Source organism: Siniperca chuatsi, linkage group LG18 (genome assembly GCF_020085105.1).
Source record: "Siniperca chuatsi isolate FFG_IHB_CAS linkage group LG18, ASM2008510v1, whole genome shotgun sequence".
In the NCBI taxonomy this organism is placed as follows: domain Eukaryota; kingdom Metazoa; phylum Chordata; class Actinopteri; order Centrarchiformes; family Sinipercidae; genus Siniperca; species Siniperca chuatsi.
The window spans coordinates 3,392,972-3,417,110 of NC_058059.1; the positions used below are offsets into that span (position 1 = coordinate 3,392,972).

Here is a 24,139-nt window from a genome sequence, read left to right on the forward strand (position 1 = left end):
CAGGCTAGCATTAGCTAATTAGCACAAAAAAATATGAAAATGGCATTAGTTTTGCAGGTATTTGGCCATAAACCTAAAGTATTGGACAAATTAAAAAGTTTGACCTGATGATGGCGCTAAAAGAAAAGCTAAGGGATCACCAAAGTGATTACAGTTCATCCTGTGGGGGACATGAATGTTTGTATCCATTTTCATGGCAAGTTGTATAGTTGTTGAGATATTTCACTCAGAACCACAAATGTCAATCTAATGGTGGCGCTAGAGGAAAAATCAGGGGATCACCAAAGTCAGTACGATTCATCCTCTGGGGACCATGAATGTCTGTGCAAAAGTTTCATGTCAATCTATCCAATAATCTTTGAGATATTTCAGTCTGGACCAAAGTGGCAGACTGACTGACTGACCAACGTTCCCATCCATAGAGCCTGGCCACTGGTGTGGCTAAAAATCATTCAAAACCAAAATCAAACCTGTTAAAGAGGTTATTTCTGGACACCATGCGGAGGTAGCCTGTGGGGTCGGTGGCTGAGGTGAGTTTGTTGTTCAGCTCCTCAAACTGTTGCTCTAACAGATCTCCGGCTTCACTCTCTGTCTCACTGCTGGAGCAAACTCTGCGAAGTAGACAGGCAGACTGCATTATTACTGCAGGCCAACATCATCAACATGTAACTCAGTATTCAGCAATCAAGGTACATTTTATTCAGAACATCGAGCAACAAAACCAGTTTGTTTTCTTCATTATTAAAGAATGAATTTATCAAAGGCACAAAAACAGAAGAGTCATAAAGTCAGTGAACACACTCAGTAATGTCAGTTACACAGCAGTATCTATCTAAAGTTTGCTAACATAAGCTAACATTAGCCACCATAGCTAGTGGTCATACCAGACCAAGTAAGTGTGTAGTGTGTAAGTGTATTGAATTTAGCAAGAGTGCGTTTTATTGCTTACGAATCAACTTGTTGTATTTGTAAAAAATAAGAATTTGCTCCATAAACTCACTTTAAACATCAGTGATGCTTTCAGGTAACATTTTAATTTTGAGGATAAGACAAGATGCAGAAAGCAAGTTAAGTAATATTGATATTTCTTATGAAATAATAAGTCATGTTTTTGCCAGTATAGTGCAGGCAGTGACACATCTTTAAGAGAATAACAAGAGTCTTTTTAGAGCAATAAATCACAGGACTTGGGCTTTATGTACTGGACTGATGGCTCACAGTATTTGCCATTAGAAAACATCATTACTTTTTATGGAAACCTCTGGCTGCACTTTTCACAGCTCAGGGAGAGATTTGATTTGATTTAAAATAGTAGTTTCTGCTGTCTGTTTACATGTTAGAGGGTAGTAAAACTCTACTGGTGGGTTGGAAAGCATTTTAATGCTGCATTTGAGCAAATACTTTTTCATGCTGTGGATGAGCAGGATTCATAATCATCACACATAAAGGGAGGGAGGCTCCAGGCTCGCCACAGCTTTGACAGACACACAGACGGACACAATGAATTGCCTCTGGCTACAGTAACCCCACCGCAGTGGTTTTCACAGAAAGTTAAGACGCAGTTTGTGTGGGGGAACATTTGCTGACAAGACACATGGTAGTGATTTGCAAAGTCGTCCAGTTGTGCCAACCAAGGCCTGAAGTTGCGGGCAGGATAATTGAGAGTAAAGAAATATGGCAGGAGAGAGCAGGAGAGAAGGAAGACAGATGACATGCAGCATGTGGCTCCTCTATCTTGTTTTGCTCACTTTCCTCCCTTGTGTTGTAATGAGTGACGACATACGGTAACAAGACTTAGAGTCTACAGCCACGCTGGCTGCTTTGTGAGGCTGTACATAAGCACAGCTGTGCTTGAACTGAAAGCATAAGTCAGCATGCTAACATGCTCACAATGCTAACATACTGATGTTTAGCAGGTATAATGTTTACCACGTTCACCATTTTAGTTTAGTTAAATTGCTAACATTAGCTAATTAGCACTAAACTCAAAGTACGAAATTTTGACCTGATGATGGCGCTATATGAAAAGTCAGAGGATCACCAAAGTTAGTACATTTCATCCTGAGGGGAAGATGAACGTGTGAACCAAATTTCATGGCAATCAGTCCAATAGTTGTTGAAACATTAAGCTCAAAACTACAAATGTCAACCTCATGGTGGTGCTAGAGGAAAAGTCAGAGGATCATTAAAGTGACTAAGATTGTTTTATTTTATTTTATATGTTTTTGTCTTTGCATGTCCAGGTCCCATGTTGGATTGAATCTGTGTGTTTTCTTGTCTTTTTTTGTGAATATTTGGACAAGTGTGTTGTGTATGTTGTTAATGACAGAATCAAATCAAATCCTCTAACAAAGTTGACTGTATCACTAAAGAAAAAGCAAAACCTGCTGTAATGGCTGTCCACTCCCAGAGCCTCCCTAGCGTTGCAGATGTACTGCTCCAGAGACAGAGGACCTCCACCTGCTCCTCCTCCACCCTGTGGGCTCCCACCACCATCCTGGAACTCCACTCCGGCCTCTCCAAGATATACCTCGTTAAACTTCACAATACCTGTTGTAGCATTTTAGGAAGAACATGAGTGAATTAGTGCATGCTGTACTGTATGTGCGTTCATTTGTGCATGAGGTATAGGTATACTAATAGGTGGTATGTGGACATAAGGCTCTGTGAGGTTTGTTACTGCAAAAGAACTAGAAAAACTGGGACAAAGCTGGTCGTATAGTCTGCATACAAAATTGGTCCAAACTCAGTATGCAGGGCAGATTTGGGGAAATATCTTAATTATTAACAAGGCTAAAAGTCTGAAGCCCTAGTAGCGAGTGGATCTTAGAAGCTGCAATGTTTGTTGCAACCCCCAATACAAAAGTGGTGGATGGAACAAACAAGTGATGGGGCTATAAATATGAAGTTCCCTTGAGGGTGGCCTTAGAGGAAAGGCCATGTAGTCATTAAGGTCAAAAAGTGATTAAAATCCAAAGGTTTATTCCCTTCGGTGCATAAATGCCCTCAAATGTAATGACAATTAAATTATGAGGTGTGTGTATACATGGTTGACATTTCAGCCGGAGGGTGGCGCAAGAGGCAGGATCACAGGGAGTCCAAAATGAAAGGGATCATCCACTGAGGAGAATGAGTGTGCTCAGTAAATGTTACGGCAATCAACCCATTAGATTTTGGCCCAGTTCCAGTGTCTATTCTCACAGACTGGCAGACTTTAGCATTCAGAGCAGTCCTGCCTTGGAATTGGTAAAGTGCTTCAGGGGTTTTTGTGGCCTTTCTGAGCCCTTTCCAAAGCCATAGCCAGTTGGGTGGACCCCCACCCCCCAAATATTTCACACATATTCTTGGGCATAAATTTACTGCAGTAGAAGGCATTAGACAGTCAAATCAAAGTGTTGTTTTGTGCAATTGAATATGCAAGTGCAACATTTTAACCATCCTCTTTGTTAGACAGACTAACTTGTGAACCTAACACACTACTAACTAACTAATTAAACCCTAACCCTGCCAACTGCTTGTTAAAATGTAAAACAGCCAATAATAAAGACGTACTGCCACTGTGAATGACAGCAGGGTTAAGTGGGGTCACCTGGGGATTCGCTCAGGCTCGTTCAACGTTTGCTTAGTGTTCTAAAGCGTTGATGGATGGATTCAGACTTTTTTGGTCCTTCGAAAACAACTTCGGATAACAAATGAAGCAGTAAAGAAAGCAGCTGGTGCTGTGGGTCACTGAAGGATGCTAATGCTAACTGTAAAACAATGCTACAGATGCATCAGATCCCAGGGCTGATATAGTGGACTACTGGAACCACACTTGAGAAGCATTAAGAGAAAAAATATCAAACTAATACTAACTATAAAACGATGCAGAAGGATGCTAAATGCTACAGATCCATCAGGTCCCAAGACGAATATAATGGACTACTGGGACCATACTTTATAAGCACTAAGAGTTCATGCTAAGACACAATATCACACTAATGCTAACGTGAGAGCTGAGCATTTTGAAATGATTCTCAAGGGTAAAGCTGATAACTGATCAGTGAAAACTGGACTCTGAAAACAGAAGACAAGTTAAAGAAAACAGGGAAAGACTGAGGAGTGTAACTGAAACCATAATATTTGATGGCTGACAAGGTTCTAGATATTTTCAGTATAAAAAAAAAATACTTATTTGACTTCTCCAGATTATTCTGTGTGTATGTTTGAGCTCCGTTACTGCACTGTCAAGATTTTCTTGCTGCCAATAACAGTTGGTAAACCATTGTAAAAAAAAAGAACAGCTTCCAATTAAAAAAATAAATCTTATTGTGAAAGAACTCAACCTCCCCTGATATTGATATTTGATATTTCTTCTGACCAATTATTAGTTTTGCCCTGATGGTGGCACTCTATGAAAAGCCAGTAGTCATGAAATATGAATTATTACAGTATTGTTTTTTTAACCTCATTTAAAAGGTGAATAGAGAAGGGGCATTTTCTAAATGACTGTGTGAGTGTGTTTAAGTGTGAGTGTGTGTACCTGTCCCTGGAGATATCAGCCAGCTGTACAGAAATCCTCCAGCCAGAGAATAGTAGAGGACCATGGCCCTCTGACCGTTGACCGTTTCCAGGATGTGCTCCACAGTTACTGGGATGTAAGGATCAGTGCTCGCTGCTTGCTGACTTCCCTTCTGGCGTTCAACCAGGAGATCGGCAAAGGCACGTGTTCGCCCTCGCTCTGCTATGGCCAGCGCCTCATCATGCCGACCTGAGACGTAACACAGAAGATAACTTTGGAATTGAGTTGGGGAGCTGGAGCAGGAGGATTTGGGAGAACAGAAGGTCTAGAGGAGCAGCATTAGTAAACAAATGCACTCAGACATCAGGTGATAATTTGAGCATCACTAACACCACAGAGAGAGCGTGAAAATGAGAGCGGAAAGGTGAGAACACCTTACAGACAAGGTAAGGCTCAGTAATTCACACACTACAACTTAACAACACAAGAGGAGAGGACAGTTAATTCACCTAGGCTGACGAGGACTCTCTGGAGAGCCTGGTACGAGCTGGTTTGCAGATCAAACAGAGAGAGCTTGTAATCCGTACTGTGCTGCGTCTCATGACGAATAGTCTCAAATAACGCAGACGCTCTGTACAGCTGAAACACACAGCAAACATACATCACATTTATACTCATACACACCAAACTGTAGAATCCAGTTTTCGGAAGAGCTGATTATACAGTTCACATATATGCATATAAAAATCTCTCAAAGGTGTTCAGTTGGGTTGAGATCTGGTGACTGTGAGGATATTTTCATACTGAACCATTCAGTGTGTGGACGGATCTGCATTTGTTGGGTTTGTTTCTCCACTCACTTCAGGATTTTCCTTAAATTTGTCACCTGTCACATTATTTTAAAGCAGAAGGAGCTGATTTCAATTACCAGTCAATATTTCAAACCTGAAAGACCATGCTGTTACAATACTAACCACTGGGGGGCACTACAAATACACAACAATCTGCAGCAGTAGGATGTCATGCTTCTCTTCTGTCTTTATCAAACTGGGAACTGAGCTTAAAGCATGGAAGGTTCCTCATTAACTCTGCCCTTGGAAACAATAGCAAAACAAAGATGGTGCTATGATGGTACAATTCAAAGATTGCCATTCATGTTGCCTTTGACAGTATTGTAGGATCTGGACCACTTCACATGCATGTGATGTACCCGGTGGTGGAGGAAGTACTTATATCCTTCACATAAAAGTATTAAAATAAGTACTAATGCCTCTATGAAGGAATAATCCAATACAAAATACGTTAAAGTCCTGCATTCAAAATGTAACATTCTAAAGTACATACGTATTAGCATAATGTAATTTAAGTATCAAGTAATATTATTTATTAGGCAGAATGGTCCATTTCAGAGTGTTATATTATTATACTGTATATATTGGATTATTAATATTGATCATGTAACATGTTCCAAGCATTTAAATGCTGCAGCTGGTTGAGTTGGAGCTGATTTTAATTGCTTTATATACAGTTTGGCATTTTCATCTCTAACAATGGATCGTATTTTATTAACTGATGATATGTTTTGCATGACAAATCTTAATCTGCAAAGTAACTAGTATCTAAAGCTGTCAGAGAAACGTAGTGGAGTAAACAGCACAATATTTTCCTCTGAAATGGAGTAGAGTAGAAGATCTATAAGTAGAACAAAATGGAAATACTAGGCTGCTAAATCAAAGCAGAGGCACAGACACTTAATTTCAGACATTTTATTGCAACAGGGCAGTTTTAGTAACACACATCTAGCAAAGCCATCTCCACCGCAAACCTTCAGCTCACCGAGATCACCGCTCTCGATTAGTGAATGAAACAACATAAATATGGTGCACAGAACAGTCCGATATTCAGTAATGAAGCAAGGCGGACCTTCCCACCATCGCTCATATCACAAATTAGATGAAAGGCTGTAAACACAGTTACTATGGGAAATATAATTAAAGCAAAACATGGCCTGATTATGTACAATACTACATGTCTAGTGTTGCGATGGTGATATCAACCTGTTTACTCCTTGAGTCAAGTATAAATCCAGCTTTAGTCCGTCAGTTAAACATTTAATTCATTATATCCACTACTTCTTAAGGCCGTACTAATTCAAGCTTTTCTGATGGCTTTAAACACGACTCGACCAGACTCAGCACTTATTGATTTATGCTGCCTTCCCGGACAGTCACGGATGTACCACTGCTCATCTTTTCACTACTTTCTACTCTACATTTTTCTTCACAGGCATCGTGATCTCAAAATAGGCCTAAAACAAGTGCAGGAATTGTTTTTTGTAAGAGAACTACAAGAGAAGTGTAGTTCTGTGAAGGAGACAGCTGGTGCCATTCTAAAAATGGGATCGACATCCAAAACATCCCTACAGACCTACTGTATGTACAGCAATAAATCCCTGATCATGTCTTCACACTAGACCTGTACAGTAGCTTCTGAAGAAAGTTAAGATACTGCAGACATGCAGACACACCTGGTGTTGTGCCTCCTCCAGGTTTCCACTCGCCCACAGAGACAGGCCCAGGCGATGGCGTATCTTAGCTTCATCTTCTCTCCGACCTAACTGCTCTGCCAGACGCAGACCTGAGGAGAGGAGGGAGAGGCAGACGGGAGAGGAGATCAGACGCTAGCTCCTAGAGGCTGATCTGAAAATCATCTCTTTGAAAGTCCTAGCACTTTGACGCTCATGACAACTGTTGTTGCATTGAAGCGAACTTGTGCTGAGCCCAGGGCGCTCACACTTGCTATTCTTTTCCTCTCATTGTTCGTTTTGTCTTTGCCCCCCGTCTTTTTATCATGCCGACACAAATCCAAAGTTCTCATATTCTCTCTGCTCTTCAGTTTGTCTTAGATATGTTTCATCTCCCCTGCTGTGCAGGAGCAGACAGTCACTCCGGGTTGTAATTAGTTCTCATTAGGCTCTCAGATTGAGCAGAATCTCATCAAACATCAAGTTTTGATTTACGCTTCTCTCCCTGTTTCTCTGACTGGCCCTGTGATGTTCTGTTGTGCTTCTTTCCATCGGTTGGGGAGGTTAATTGGAGGCAGTCGTACGAATGTTTCTCCAGCTCTGTCCTTACCTCAACTCTGAGCTGAATTCCTCCTTGCTTGTTGAGTTAATGATCAATTAAAATCCAAAGGATCTGTGAGTAAAGTGACAAACTGTGACCGTGTCTTACAGGCCCGACGAAGCCTGAAGGAGTTCATAAATGAGCCCAAATATCCGTTACATGTTTTTTTTTAACTTTGTCTCTTAGTTTGTGTGCGTGTGTGCATGTTTAAGTGTGCTTTTTCATATATTAGAAAAGAGATTCCAACAGGATTATTTTCAACACGTTTTAAAACTAGAAAGATGAGAGATGTGTGTGTTTCAAAGAGTAGTTTAGCTAGAGAAGAAGTTAAATCAAACAGGATTATTGACAACAAGCTGCCTGAAGGAAACCACACTCCAGGGTAAACACCCGAGCACTGATCTTCTATTAGCTTGTGTCAGACTCATGAATACCTTTCATGCTTCTAGAGGTTTTCAGAAACACAACTCACAATGTGCTGAGGCCTAAACAACTCTCACTTTAAATAAGATACCAACATGCAGATCAAAGTCTTTCTAAGAGCCAGAGCCTCCCTAAATGGAGTCTGCATGACTGCAGGGGAAGGTAAAACTGTGACTAACTTTTCCCCTCGCTATTCATCACAAGTTGAGAGTTTGTTCATACATGTCAAAAACAGACTGCTTTTGAACATAGTGGAAATGCTGACATCAAAAGATCCTATCAGGTAGCCAAGACTGCATCTTAATTCAGGTGGGATTACGGTCCTCTATAGGACAGTCTATAGGACCATGGTGGAGGAAGTATTCAGATCTTTTAAAGTAAAAATACTAATACCACACCACTGTAAAAATACTCTAGTCCTGCATTGAAAATGTTACTTAGGTAAAAGTATATAAGTATAATCAGGATTGTAGAAAAGGTTTCAGTCGTAGTCATCTGGACAATGTTTTCAAATTCAAGACGTTTCGGCTCCCATCCGGAAGTCATTCTCAATTGTGAAAATGGTTCGACAAATCAGAAATTTAAGCTACTCTGTGTTGGTCTGAGATTCAATCTGCCCAACGTTTACCACAGTGTTTTAACACCATGGTCAAGCCAATCATATGCTAATCAGGTACTTAACAGTGATGAGGGAGGTGCAGCCAGAAAACAATAGGCCTGATTACTGATTACTGGGCCATCATGGAAACAATTAGGTCAGTTTCAGGTGAAACTAGGCAGGGTAATCAGCACTCAGGAAGACTCCTCCCTGAGAGCGGGGCTTAAGCAACACAGAGTAGCTTAAATTTCTGAGTTCTCAGACCATTTTCACAATTGAGAATGACTTCCGGATGGGAGCCGAAACTTCTTGATTCTGAAAACAGTGTCCAGATGACTACGACTGAAACCTTTTCTACAATGGAACACTCCTGGACGAATGAGGGACTACACCGTCCTATAATCAGGATATAAGTACTCACAGCAGTAAAATGTCCCCTGAGACTGTTATACTATTACATATTATATCATCCAATTATTATTCCTCATGCATTAATGTAAAGGCAGGATTTTACTGTTGTAGTTGGTTGAGCGGGTGCTCATTTTGAACTATTTTGTATGGGACTGCAACTAATGATTATTTTCATTCAGGATTCATCTGCTGATTATTTTCTCCATTAATCGACTGACTGATTTGTAAAAATTCAGAAAAAAGTAAGAAATGCCGTCACAATGGCCCAGAGCCCAAAGTGACACCTTCACAATGCTTGTTGTGTCCGACCAGCAGTCCAAACCTCAACATTATTAATAAATATATTCAATTTATTAAAATAATTAAAAGGAAAAGCAGCAAATCCTCACATATGACATGCTGGAGCCATGAAATGTTTGGCATTTTTGCATCAAAAATGTCTAAATGATCAATCATAATCCAAATAATTTCCAATTCATTTTCTGTCACTTGATTAATCAACTAATCGTACTAAAAGTAGTTGACAATAAGTCAATTTTATTGTGAACTGTTGACTATATTCTGACCTACACAACACTGATTAAGATGATTAGCTGAGATTTTGAGTGTAAAACTCAACCAAACCAAACACTGGCTCTAGATAGAGCATTATTCACAAATTTCGCAGCCACTGTAGTTTCTCCTGCACACTTGGAAGGGGAGCGTGAGGCGAGCGGTATTCAAATGGTTGCAAAATGCAATTTGACCGCTAGTTGCCACTAAATCCTCCACACTGGACCTTTAATATACCATCAGACTCTTGTCAGGATCACTGAAACTTATTAAGTTTGTTACATCGAGATCACAAGCTAAGGTAATCATTTATCATTTCTTTAATTACACCTCTTTCGCCCTCCATACACAAAGATGGCAATGCTGCTAACCTCGTAATAACTGATAGTCAGTGACACAGTTACCAGCTACTAGCTCAGTAGCTAGTTTCTTACCTTCCTGTAGGTACATCACAGCCTGTGCATAGTTTTGCAGTGCATGGTGTATCCTTCCCAGGCTCCCGTAGGCAAGAGTTTTAGCTATTAGATCGTTGGTCTGTGCTGCCACACTCAGGTGCTGCTCCTGGAAGACCACGGCCCGCTCGTACTTTCCTAGAGCTTCGTAGGTCAGTCCCAGGTTGCCGTAGGCTCGACCCTGGCTCCTCACACATCCCGTCTGCTCTGCTATATCCAAAGCCCTTTGGTGCCACTATAGCAGGAGAGCTTGATTACTTAGATAGACAACTTAGTTTGACATTTTGGGAAATACACTTATTCGCTTTCTTGCCGAGAGTTAGATGAGAAGAAAGACACCACTCTCGCTAAATATGAAGCTACAGCCAGGAGACGGTTAGCTTAGCTAGCCTGCTTGTGCCCAAAGGTAACAAAATCCGCCAACCAATAAATACCTCTAAAGCTCAACATCAAACATCTTGTTTATTTAATCTGTACAAAAACCAAAGTGTAAACATGACAAGTTGTGGTTTCCTCGAGTCTCTGCAGGTTGAACAGAGCCAGGCTAGCTGTTTCCCCCTGCTTCCAGTCTTTATGCTAAGCTAAGCTAATCGACTGCTGGCGGTAGCTTTATATTTAGTGCACAGACATTAGAGTGGTATCAATCTTCTCATCTAACTCTCAGCAAGAAAACGAATAAATGTATTTCACAAAATATCAATGTATTAATGTAATTGTGGCTAGGAAATACTGAGTCATGATGTATTATGAATCTGTACAAACCTGTAGGGCTGTCTCGTTGTCTGCCATGAGCTGATAAACGCCTCCAAGTGCATCACTTGCCTCTGCTTCCAGGGATTTATCCTGACAGTTAAAGCAGGATTTACTACATTTTTCTGTGCATAATGTGCTTTTCATAAAAAAAAAAGATAATTTGTCATATTCAGCAGGGCAAGAAGAGAAATCGGCAGCTGAAACAAGAACCTTTTGCAGGTAAATCCTTACCCCTGCTGTGCGTGCAATGTTAAGCTGGTGTTCCAGGCAAGAGAGGGCCTGCTCATAGTTGCCCAGCTGGCTGTGTAAGGTGCCCAGCTCCCAATAAGCCTGAGCCTTACCCCCTCCTTCCCCACCCAGCTCATGGGCTACCACCAGTCGCTTCTCAAAGCACACCAATGCTTGCTGGAGACTACCCATAGACCTGAAGAGGGAGGAGGAAGAGAAGAAGAGAGGGGAGGAGAAACAAAGGACGTGATCATCTATTTCTTTGTGTTTGGTTTGTTTTTGCAAACACTCCAAGCAATGTACAGGTAGTTTAAAAAAAACCCCAAAAAAACCATAGTACTGGGTCTTCTGCTTTCAAAGTCCTCTTTTTTTCCCAGAGAGACCCATATGGGCAATTTAAGAAAGCAAACAAGGCAGCAAATAGGTTCATAATAACAGGACATTTTGATTTTGCGCTGTAAAAAACAGTTTTATATCCTCTGAGAGAAAGAGGAAAAGAGGAAACATCTAAAAAGGCTGTGTTCATTGGGATAAATCAGTGACTCTACTCTCCCCATTTCAATCTTATTCACACTCCAGAGAGCAGAAACAGGCTACAACAGACGGATAAGGGAAACTCATCATTAAGCCTTGTTCTTCTGTCAGTGAACATTACTTTAAGTTTCATATGAGAAAAAGCCAATGTGTACTCTCTGAAAAGTAGCGAGGGAACTACCCCTACTCCCATCACCACTACAGCTTGTTACTATTATTATGTAATCGAATTGTGATTATTTTCATTATTATTATGACTCTAATTTATATTGTGTACTGTGTATGCCTGAGGCATCAAAAACTCATTTGAGATTCTTGCACGAATGCTGTCCTGTCCGGCATATCCAAACTAATGGGAAAGCACAGAACATAAATATAGACGTGACATAAATATTAACACAAATGTAAACAAAAGTATAGAGCATTGAAACTAAGTGGCTGCAAGGTACAGTAACAGCATGAAGAGACCTTTCATAGACTAAATGAAAAAATGCAAAATGTTAACCCTAACCCTTTGCTCACGGGGCATTTTAAAGAAATCAAACCCACGTCTTTATGCTTGTTTGCTGTATTCTAGCCTGTAGTGGAGTATATAATCCAGTTTCCATGTTCAGCATTAATTGAAAAAAGCTGTAATATATGCAAATCATGTGCTGCAGCTTACTCCACTACCAGACAGCGTGGGTAGTCACAAAAGAAATGCAAAGGAGAATTGAAAATATAAAGTTAGTTCGACATTTTGGAAAATACACTTTCTTGCCGAGAATTAGATGAAGAGGTCGACACCACTTTAATATCTGCATAGTAAAAATGAAGGTATAGCAAGGAGACGGCTAGCTTAGCTTAGCATAAAGAGTGGAAATAGGGGGAAACAGCTAGCTTGGCTCTCTCCAAAGGGAAAAAAATCTGCCTACCTGCACCTCTAAAGCTCACCAATTAACATGTTATATCTAATTTGTTACATTTGTACAGACTCCAAAGTGACAATTTACACTTTTTTGTATGGACTGAACAAACGAGATATAATGTGGGATTCAGAGGTGCTGATTTTTTCATCTTTGAGTGTTTGTTCCTGTTTCCAGTCTTTATGCTAGGCTAAGCTAATTGCCTGCTGGCTCCAGTGTCATATTTACCATACAGACATGAGAGTGGTTTTGACCTTCCCATCTAACTCTTGGCAAGAAAGCGAACACGTGTATTTCCCAAAATGTTGAACCATCCCTTTAAGCTTTGTATCGCCTACCTGTGCGCATTGCCGAGCCCTCTGTAGGCTTTCTCCTGGTCCTGGACATGGTTGAGACTCTGAGCCACCGTCAGGTACTTCTCGTAGTACTGAATCGCCTCCTCATAGTCTCCCAGAGCATCATAGCAGTCTGCCAGGTTCCCATAGGCCCGACCTCTGTCCAGCATGCTCTCAGTTCCACTCAGCTGCTGCAGCATGGCCAACTGCTGCTCAAAATAGCCAATAGCTTCCTCAAACACCCCCATGTTCATTTTGGTGATGCCCATGTTCCCATGGACCTGGGCCTCCAAACGGGCATCCCTGAGTCCCTGCGCCAGGCCTAGTTGGGCCTCATAACACTGGAAGGTTGTAGCATAGTCTCCCAGGGCCATATGTACTGCTGCCAGGTGGCCAAGGGCGCGGCACTCCCCCTGCTGATCACCTAGATCCTTTCGGACGGTCAGTTCCTGACTATGGAAGGACAAGGCTGTATCCAGCTGGCGGAGCAGCCTAAAGTGGGAGGAAAGGGTGAGGAGAGAAAAAGAAGGGTAAGAGGAAAAGAATCAAAGAAAGCAGAGAAATCACGCAGTTGAAAATCTTTGTCGACCTTATTACCTGTGAACTGATCCAAGTGCTGAGTAGGCGTCAGCCTCCATCTTCTGATCGTTGACCTTCTGAGCCAGAGTTAACTGCTGCTGGTAGAACCTCACAGCTCCTGGAAGATCTCCCCGACACACACACACATCCCCCAGGTTCCCAAAGGCCCTGAAAACTGCCTGCTGACAAATAAAACCACATGGACACTGATTAATAACCACTTCCTGTGTAAAGGATACGTATTTACAGTTTAACAAGTGAACACAGCAGTAGTAGGTGACCTGTGTGTTATCCAAAGCTTGTGCTAGAGAGAGCAGGTATCTCTGACACTCCTCTGCTTTGTTGTATTCCCCCAGTGCTTTGTGGGTCAGACCAAGGTTACAGTAGGCTTTTGCCTGGGCTAATTTGTCTTGGAGGTCCTTAGCCAAGGCCAGGTCCTGCTCATAATACCTAGGAAATGGATGAAAAATGCAAAGCATTACACTCTATACCAAATGTGACATTAAAGCAAAAGCTGGAAAAGCACGAAGTAAGCATTTCATTAACAGAATGCAACACGTAAGAATGTGAATTTATGTGAACATACATTTTTGTATATACAGTACAGTAAATGAATGCATCATGCCATTAACCCCTTGACATATACTTTTCCATTTTCCAGCTTAAGTAACTTTACTGTTGGAAAAATCATCTTATTCCACTGTTTGACAGTATCATATACAGTGTATGTTCTGTATGAGCTTGTTCAAGCTCTTCATTGAAACAATATGTCACGTTTGAGGGAAATAGTCAAACCTCAATACATTTTATGGCTTCCACCATTCAATCAAATGGAAATATTTTAGATGCCTAGTCCCAAAATTTGTCCTGACACATTTGGTATCTTTGGAAACTTTGAAAAACATTTTCTCATCACATAAAGTTTGCGTTTAGTCTCTGACCTGACAGCGTCTCGGTACTGTCCAAGACAGTAGTGAGCATAGCCGAGGTTGTGGCAAACCTTGCCTTCTCCCTCCAGGTCCTGCAAGCCTGGGGCCAGAGCCAGGAACTGCTGGTAGTACGGCAAGGCCTGAGCATATTCACCTCTCCAGCTATGGAAGTTTCCCAAGTTTGCTGCAAAAGAGAATATTAGAAGAGTTAATTTCAATTTCTCAAGTAATTTCTGCTCTTCTGTCTTCAGTGCATCTCTCTCTTGTCTAGCTTGCCTAGTGCTCTTGCTTCGCTTTGAGTGTCTCGGAGCTCTCGCGCGATGGTCAGGTGGTGAAGGTAGTGCTGTAGAGCTCGGTCGTGAGCACCCAGTGCCTGGTAGGCCACAGCAAGGTTACCGTGTGTGGAGGCCTGGGATGGTCGATCATTCACCTGAAACACAAAGAGATTTCACAATTCTGTTTTCCACTAAATGTTGCTTGTGAAAAGATTGGGAATTCACCTCCAGTGAGATCTGCAGTTCTTGTCGATGGTACCGGACAGCTTGGTCATAGATGCCCAGTGCGTGATAGGCATTGCCCATGTTACCATAGGCCCTCCCCTGGGCAGCGTAATCACTCAGCTCCTGGGCGAAGGACAGGTGGGCTTTGTGGAGCTTCAGTGCTGTCTCATACTCCCCCTTCATCTGGTGTATGATGCCTGAGATGGAGGTAAGAAGAGGGAAGATACACCTTGTTTGTTAGAAGTAACAAAAAAGAAATGAAGATGCTGTTAAAAGGTGGGGTATGCGATTCTGGAGAAATCCAACACCATGACAAATACCATGATATAGACAACAACAAAGCAAGTAATGTAACTAACGTTAGCTTGGTTGTGGGTTAGCAAACTGTCCGTACAGCTGCTGCTGCGAAGCTAACAGAGAGGACGAGACGGTTTCCCAGAGCCAGCACAGCAGCTCCAGACAGCGATACTCACAACTCTCCTGCTGCTATAGCTAACATCACAACAACAGCAGATCTTGGCAAACTAGAAAGTAAGCTAAATGTCATTTAGCGTTACCTGACACACAAATCATGGCTGGAATCGTGCTGTGTGTTTGGTTGTTTCCCATTTACAGAGCCAGGGCTGCGTGTGTACAAACACCGGAATTTTTTTCAGCGCACACACAGAACGGACAGCTGAGGAGATGAGGAGATATTCGCTGGATTTGGCAAAAAACGTGTGTTAGATTAGAATTGCATACCCCACATTTAAGCAACATTAAACTATTGTACTATGAGATCCTTTTTTAGAGGTCTCAGCAATCATAGAGAGATCTGAGCTGAGTGATTAGCAAGTTAGCAGTTGTTTTAAAGTCTTTTGAGACCAAGTTCAAGTCAAGCGTTAAGTAATTTGAGAATAGTTAAGTCCAAAGTCAGTCAGCAGAGCCGTTTTGCAACCCTGATGATGAAGATTTTATAGGTCAAATCTCAGTATAGTCAAGTCTTTAGGGAGTGAAGACTCAAGCAACTCAAGTCTCAAGTCCTCATTTAAGTGACGTAAGTCTGACTTGCATCCAACTCTCAAGTCTACAGCTCTGCTGATTAGTTCATCCAACACTGATTGTTGCTGCACATGTAGGGGAAGTCATGGAAAATCCCCCAAATGATGCACAGAGATATAAATACCTAACAAGCAAAGACAACACGTGTGTATGCATGTGAACATATATACACACACATGCTTTTCAGAACCCTGAAAAAGATATGAGTGCAGAGCAGAGTAAATAATTAAAAAGCTAGTGTTGGAAAATTCAACCAATCTAATCTTATCTGCTGCTTTAGATCTTCAAACTTCATTACTGCATATGCAGAGATCCAGAGGAGAGTCACACAGACTCCGTCTGTCTCTCTGTCCAGGGAAAAGGAACTGGAAAACATTAGTCCCAGTGGCCTTCCCAACTTTTTGTGTGATGGTGTCTTCTCTACTATCAACAACCCAGTTTACAGAACCACAAAGTAGACAAAAGTTGGGTAAGAATACAAGTTAAGGAAGAAGCTTGGGACACAATAGAGAAAGACAGAGAAAGAGGAGAGGAAGACAGTAGCTGCAGGAAAGTTGAACACGGGGGTTTTCAGAAGGCTGGGGGGTTCTGGGAAATGCAACTTCTAAAACAGGGAAAGTCAATGTTGTTGCACACAAGACTCTTTAAAAAGCATACAAAATGCACATATTTTAAACCTGTGTGTGTCTGCCTGTTTGGAGGTGGGGTTAACTACAACCTTCATCTTCTCTCTTATTGTGTTTACATGCATGCTAATAACTTGATTATAACCAGATTGATTCAAAACTGTAATTATTGCAGCTCTCATGTAAACACCTTCACTGGGTTATCTCTAATTAAGGTCCAAAGGTCAGAGCAAACATGACTTGATTAACAGGATTGGAATACGCATCTACCTTTTATGGTTGCAAATATACACCTTTTCAGTCTGATTTCTTCTCACTGTGTTTTGAACCTTACATGCGCCAGAAAGCTTCTGAGGAGAAAACTGCATGCAAAGCAGTGTTACATACAAAAAAAATAGACTGGTCTGGCTAGTGACAAAAAAAAACTCCATTTGACTTCTTTTTATATTCTGTTGCTAGTGTTACTGGGGAGCATATCTATGTCCCAGGGTCCTATGTTCCCCAGCTCAATATCCTCTTAATATGACACATCAGAGACTTTTCAAAGGGTTTTATGTTCTCAGCAATGTTTTTTCTCTAGGTCAAATGTTCAATGTATGTTTCCCTGGGTCAATATGTTGAAATCACCCATCTACAGTTTATAGCCTATTGATGTTATACTCCTTGAAACCTACGCCCTCAGATTACCGGCAAGACAGTTTTCCTGACTTCAGACATTGATATCTCCACAGTGGCGAAGTGCGAAGATAGCCCTTATCAATATCTTACAATGTTAGTTTATATCAAGAGACGCACACGCTGGGAACATAGGGATGAGCTGTGTTACTGTGCAGTAATCGGACATTAAGACAATTGACCATTTGCTAAGTTACTGTTGCTAAGCCTTACATTAATAACTATGGCAGATTTACCACTCAAAATTTGTAATTATTTTTGAAACAATGAGTTGTTTATTTCAGACAGAGGCAGACAAAAGCAGCTTATTATTGCTAGTCAACGATAGTTGATTTTGTTGGCTGAAATCTCTTATTTCTTAGGTTTTTGAAAGGCAATAAAAGAGACACGGCCCTCCAAACTCTTTAGATACAGAGTATTGCTCTTACTAGAGCTCCACGCACAACGCTATAACGTGGAGAAATCCAAAGCTTGACAGGCCTGCCATGACTTGTTACAGTTGCACTATTATTTAACAATTGCTGGTTGGGCGACGCATTTAGCGAACAAAATCAGTTGAAAATGAGTTGAACATGAGTGAAACATGTAAGTGCTTAAACAGAATAATTAAATTCATCTTGTTATTCACAGTTCTCGTCCTGTGGTGTGATGTAAATGTACTTAGTGACAGCCTGGTCTAAATTTGCCACATGAAAAAACTTACATCCAGCCATCACAGATATAACTCTCATCTACGCTAAAATTTAGACACTAACTTTCTAACTGCACCTATAAAATGCTGCACTGCAATAAATGTTATTGCTGAGAGCAAATTCATGTTATTTCTACAGTAAAGACAGAGGAGGACAGATGAGAGGGGGGTTACGAGAGGGGAAACGGATACGGGGGGTGTCGAGACACCAGATGGAAGAGGTTACATGTGGCTTTCATGTCAGACTGTGTGGAGAGAGAGAGAGCGAGAGCGAGAGAGAGGACAGAAATTGTAGTCTCATTCACATTGGCACATTTCCAGCTCTGTTGTACTATTTTGGATAAGACTGGTGATATCCTGTATTTTTCTTATTGTCAACAAATCCAATGAAAAGATCAAAACCAACAATGAATTGATCCTACTAACAAGTATTGTTTGTCTGTGTATCCAAAGCCTCCATTGATGTCCAGAAACTATTAAAAACACATCAGTGAGCTGCACTGTTGCACTGGGTGACATGTTCCTTCATCACCATGAACACACACACTGTAGTTTATTCTGACTCAGTCCCACACACACCGTCCTGCTGCCCCAAACACTCACTACAGCACCACATGTGGATTCATCCGCCGCTGAAAGTAGTCCCCAACGAATGCACTATTTCCTCCTGTTTGTGTAATGTTTGATTAAAAACTACAGTGACCAGCTGTTTTAGGAAATTACTGAGTCATATATATATATATATATATATATATATACACACACACACACACACACACACACACTATATATTCGTGTTCTTAAAGATTTACATCTTCAGTAGGAACCAACTGGCTGAGTGAAACAGACAGGATAGGGAAATCAGAAAGTACTGAGAGACGGACTAACACATTGTTCATTTTGGTCTTTTCATGGGATTTGTTGACAATAAGAAAAATACAGAATAATGCCATAATGGTGGTTCTGTTTTATAAAACTCACGAGCCCGGTTTCCACACCCACAGTTAGCAATATATCGACGTAGACACCAATTTGATCAAAGGTTTGCATATGAATACCTCGGTCTGCTCCAGCAGCCTTTAGACACGGCAACGAAAAGAACACCACAATTTTCCACAAGTCCTCTAAAATAAATCAGAGCAGCCATCCTTATGCAAGACCATTACACATGCTATGGCTATTTATAGCATATATACTTCCATGAATTCAATATTTCATCACAAATGCACCTGTGAAGCATCATCGTCTGTGTTATCTCATCATCATCGCCAATCAATCAAGTTTCAGAAAAGTAATCAATGATTATTTCATTTAAGACTTCACAGAGCACTTCACAATAAAGGCTGATGAATAAAATGAAAAAAAGCATAAACACAACTGATGTTGATTGTAAAACAACAAAAGCAGACTGAACAAAAGAATAATAAAACTGGATGCACAAAGCAATTTAATTAAAATGAAGTTTATAATTGCATCTTTAATTGGCATATTATAGATGGGTGTCGTTGCAAAAAAAAGTCATTCACGCACTGTGAAACCGGCTAACAACCTAAAATAATAATGATGCATATTTGATTTGTCTTTATTTTTTATTTCCACTTCACCAAATCACACTCTAGAAAACCGTGCAAACGAATTACATGAAGTATGCATGTGGTGTGCACATTCTCACAGCATTTTCTGGTTTTATAAATACCAATTTATGTGTGAGACATGGCGTATGTATGGTTTTTGTGCATACACATCTTACACATCTTGTTTCTGAAGTCAGACAGTGGCTGAGTCATTAGCAAGAGTGTAGAAGCATAACACGTGGAACTGTACGTTTAGAGAAAGTGATACCCAACGCGCCATGCTTTTGGACTCACATAAGCCCTGTCTCGAATATGTAGGAAGCAGAGTTACGTGAAGAAGAGGAGGAGGTTGCTGATAAGGAAAGGGAGACCTCGTTCATCAGGGTCTTGCGCTAAGAGGATTACAGAGAAGCCTGCAGAGTTGGCTGGAATAGCTGGTTACAGTTACACCCCTCCTCTTAAACTCTGCTAACAGGCGTGAGCATGAGCAAGTGCGCGCACACACACAGATACAGAATCTCCCTCAAGAAAAAACCCCCACACTTCTCCAAGGCGTAAGGATGCCAGCTATCTGTAGATATTCTGCAGGACGGTGGGATTCCCCGAAGGGGAGGGGGCACAGTGCGACGAGAGCAGAGCTGTGAGGATTAGAGGTGTGGAAAATTAGGTGAGATCTGATGGGTATTCGGCTGAGACAGCACAGAGCGATTAGAGGAGGACAGTGGTGATCTCTGGACCACTTCTGCCACAGTGGGATGTAAAAGGCCCACACTAAATTGGGTGTGGCCAACCTGAGCCACATGCATCTCTTTGCCTATGTGTGTCTGGTCTAGTCCCATTTTGTTGTTTTTTGTTAATTTAAAGCCGCACCAATAAAGAAAAAATATAAAAACAATGGGTCAAAATGTGTGTAATGTGAAAGCTGTTGCTCGTAGTGAAAAACCACAGAGAATTATCGCCCATCTCCGCAGTTCCCTTCAGCTCTTCGGAGCGTTTTAGTGCCTTTCAGTTCATTGTTTTGGTTTTACGGCCCACAACTTGGTTCAGTCTCACCGCTCTCACCGGTGCTGTTTCCAGCCGCGTCGGACAGCTGTCGAGCATTTAGCTCATCTCAGGAGTTGATGAAGTGATGAAGACCAAAAAGGAGCAAGAAGGAGAGTGAATATTGGACTTTATATTCATCAGGTGGCCGGAAGCACAAAAATAATAATAACAATAATGTTATTTATATAGCACATTTAAAAAAACACACGGTTACAAAGTGCTTCACATATAGGATAAAATACACACATACAAATACAAGTACACATACATACCTACCTACCTACATACATACACACATATGCATGATACATAGACTTAAAGCACACGACCAAAATACACAAAACTACAGGCAAACAGAGAGTTTTTATAAAAAGGCTAACCTATAGAAATGAGTTTTCAGCAGCCGATTAAAACAAACCACAGATTCAGCAGGTCTGATGGAGTGGGGAAGGCTGTTCCAAAGTTTAGGAGCTACAACAGCAAAAGCATGGTCGCCTCTGGATTTAAAATAGTAACGGGGAACAGATAGAAGGCCTTGGTCAGACGATCGGAGTGGCCGACAACTAGAATAGGGGCTCAACAACTCTGCTATATACGCAGCGGCCAGGCCATGCAAGGCCATGTACGTAATTAGAATGCCAATGATGCTTTGTGTTTTTGTGCTGAATGTGAAAATAGGCAACTGTTGCTAACAAAATGTTGCAAACATGTTCGGCATAACAACTTTATAAAGTGATAGTATGTCAATGTTGTATATGCAGCAGTCTCATTTAGCCACTTGTTAGCAACCGCCTTTTTTTAAGACACGTAAAAGCTTCAAAAATCACGAGTGGGTTATTTACTGATGTCTTTTATGTCGTAGAACAAAACCTGAAAATCTCTTAAGCTTGTGTTATCTACAGACCTTATTTCAGGCATCTAACCAAAAAGGAGGAGGGCATTATAGGAAACAGGGGAGGAGAGGAGATGAGAAGGGAAGAGAGGAGAAGAGATAAGGGAGGAAACAAGAGAAGGAAACAAGAGAAGAGAAGAGGAGAGAAGAGGAGAGGAGGAAACAAAGGAGGAAAGGAAAGGAGGAGAGGAGAAGAGAGGAGAGGAGATGAGATAAGAGAGGAGGAAACAAGAGAAGATCAGAGGAGTGGAGAAAAGAAGAGAACAGAGGAGAAACAAGTGACAGTAGTGAAGGAGAGGAGGAAACATGGGAATAAAGGACGGGAGGAGAGGAGGAGGAAACAATGGGGGAAAGGAGAGGAGGAAAAAAGGGTAGAAAGTTGAGGAGGAGGAGAGGAGGAAAGGAGGAGAGGGGGAGGAAACAAAAAAGGAGCGGAGAGGAAAATGAAGGGTTGTCAAGTCAGCATTCAGAGTCAGAGAAAAGTATCATCCATAAATGATGATCTGAATCATTGATCTGAACCACAGACTGCAGCTCGTCTGTCAGCGACTTCAGCAATAGCCTATTAGTCACACATCAAAGCATCTACTGCGGTGTGTGTTGGCCTTTCGCTTATTTCAGACGGCAAATAATAGGACTTTTTGGATGAGTGAACACAAGACTCAAGTGTATTCAAACTGGCTCTGCAGTGACACATGCTGAGAAGGATGTGGAAACAACAAAACAAGGATGCTGCGCGTTCTAAACAGACGCGTGGTGCTGAAGACTGGATGTGACTGAAGAAATGCTCGTGTTACCTGTGTAATGCAGTAAACACACACACACACACACACATGCACACACAAAGAGCGGTGAGTTGTCCACTCAGCGGTGGAGTCAGGTTCACTGGCTCTCAGATATCACTGTGGCCGCAGAAACCAAAACCTTGTTAATAAAACATGAGCGCTGATTGGCCAGAGAGGCACTGCTGCAGTCATGTGATAGGGCCTCAAAAGGCAGATAAGGTGACGGAGAACGGGACCATCACACGATTTACGGCTCTGCTCCTCGATGTTGGTTAGTGAGACGCCTTAAATTGTAGCATCTACATGTTTCACTACTGCTCAAATCTCAAATGCAGTCATGGAAGCAGTACTCAGATCATCTACTTAAGTAAAAGTAGCAATACCACAGCGAGGATAAATACTCTGTTACAAGTAAAAGTCCTGCATTCAATATCTTTACATTTTTATAAAAGTACAAAAGTATTAGCATCAAAATATAATTAAAGTACCAAAAGCAAAAGTGCTCATAAAGGTGGGGCTAACTTTGATTCCTTTATTAGCTTAGATTCAACTTTATTGTCATTGCACAAGTTCAAGTACTGAGACAATGAAATGTAGTTTAGCGTCTAACTAGAAGTGCAAAACGCAGTCCGGAGTAATGTACATATGTATAGTGGCAATATATAGCATAAACAGTAAGGGGTAGATATGAACAAGTGCAGCAGTTATAGTAGGCAAAATATATAGTGCAGGTCTAGGTACAGGTAATGGCATAGTAAGACATTATATACAGAGTAGACAGCTGGAGCTATGAGTACGGCGTATACACTATAAATCAGATATATACAGTATAGGCAGCAGTATAAATATGAATACACTATAGGTCAGATATATATATACATACAGCATGGACAGTACTATAAATATGTATGGGTATGTGAGAGCGTATACAGTACAGGTAAGTGTATGTTCAGTAGTGTGGCAGTAGTAAGTATGAGGCAGCAGCCAATGAGGCAGATATACTGTATATATAGTGCTGTGTAGCTTAATCTATTAAATTATTTATTACATTTTATTTGTTGATGATATTTTGTATTAATAATCTAAATCTGTAAAGTAACTAGTAACTAAAGCTGTCAAATAAATGTATCATAAAATGGAATTACTCAAGTAAAGTACAAGTACTTGAGTAAATGTACTGACCGCTCAAATGTAACAAATGAAGAGTCCATTGTCTGTGCGCTCGATGCTGCTGATCGATGCAGACTGAGTTGATCAGGTCCAGGACAAGAGCCCAGTCAGTGCACTGAGTCTCGGTGGCGACAGCGGTGACAGAGCGGGTCAATGGGCAACAAGGGAACCGCTCACGTGACGGTAAAAGCTGCTGCACGCAAACCACGTCGGGGCTTTCCAGCTGGAATAATAAAGACTTCTGCATCGGTTCGTCAGTGGTTTTTGAGGGGAAATTGTGAGAGTGTTCACCTTTTATCTAAAATTGCATCACATCATCCACTTTCTGAAAATGAAATTCAGGCAGACTACAATAAAAGACATCCCAGTGTTTACTTTTCAGTTTGCAAAGGGCATATTGTTCAGTTTCAGAAGTGGGGGGAGGACGCAATGAAGTCAGAGGTACTTCAAAAGAAAATAAACTGAACGCTATCTCCTGCATTTGCAAACATTTGACATTAGAATCTAACAAATAACAAATTACTAGAATGATGAACTTGGTTATTGTGCTTCCATAACGATGTAAATAGTAAATAGCGCTGTTATGTAATGTAATGCACTAACCCAATAATCACGTTTAGTTTCTAAATCGGGGCTTTTCCAGGTTCACCAAGTTAAATTTAAGACTTTTTAAGAACTATTTAACAGCACATAGAATGCAGCTTAATATACTTAATATGTTTCACAATCATACTGTCCAAAGGATGAAAGGACGATGGAAAACCAGAGGGGAAGATATGGCCTGGAATTATTTCAGTACTTCCCAGCATTATATAA

General features: G+C 41.1%; 1 protein-coding gene across 4 annotated transcripts in view; it reads right to left on the reverse strand.

Moving 5' to 3' along the window:
• The window catches only part of ttc28 (tetratricopeptide repeat domain 28), a 123,466-nt gene that overhangs the window by 13,576 nt on the left and 85,751 nt on the right, over positions 1–24,139 (reverse strand). For all 4 annotated transcript variants that reach the window (XM_044175298.1, XM_044175301.1, XM_044175299.1 and 1 more), the window contains 14 exons: positions 14,826–15,022; positions 14,602–14,755; positions 14,338–14,509; positions 13,678–13,846; positions 13,415–13,575; positions 12,821–13,309; positions 11,047–11,239; positions 10,825–10,905; positions 10,045–10,297; positions 7,029–7,138; positions 5,011–5,140; positions 4,523–4,750; positions 2,385–2,550; positions 471–611 (listed from right to left, as the gene is read on the reverse strand). In XM_044175298.1, coding sequence (XP_044031233.1) covers positions 471–611; positions 2,385–2,550; positions 4,523–4,750; positions 5,011–5,140; positions 7,029–7,138; positions 10,045–10,297; positions 10,825–10,905; positions 11,047–11,239; positions 12,821–13,309; positions 13,415–13,575; positions 13,678–13,846; positions 14,338–14,509; positions 14,602–14,755; positions 14,826–15,022 — 2,644 coding nt within the window. The remainder of the gene's footprint in view (positions 1–470; positions 612–2,384; positions 2,551–4,522; positions 4,751–5,010; positions 5,141–7,028; positions 7,139–10,044; positions 10,298–10,824; positions 10,906–11,046; positions 11,240–12,820; positions 13,310–13,414; positions 13,576–13,677; positions 13,847–14,337; positions 14,510–14,601; positions 14,756–14,825; positions 15,023–24,139) is intronic.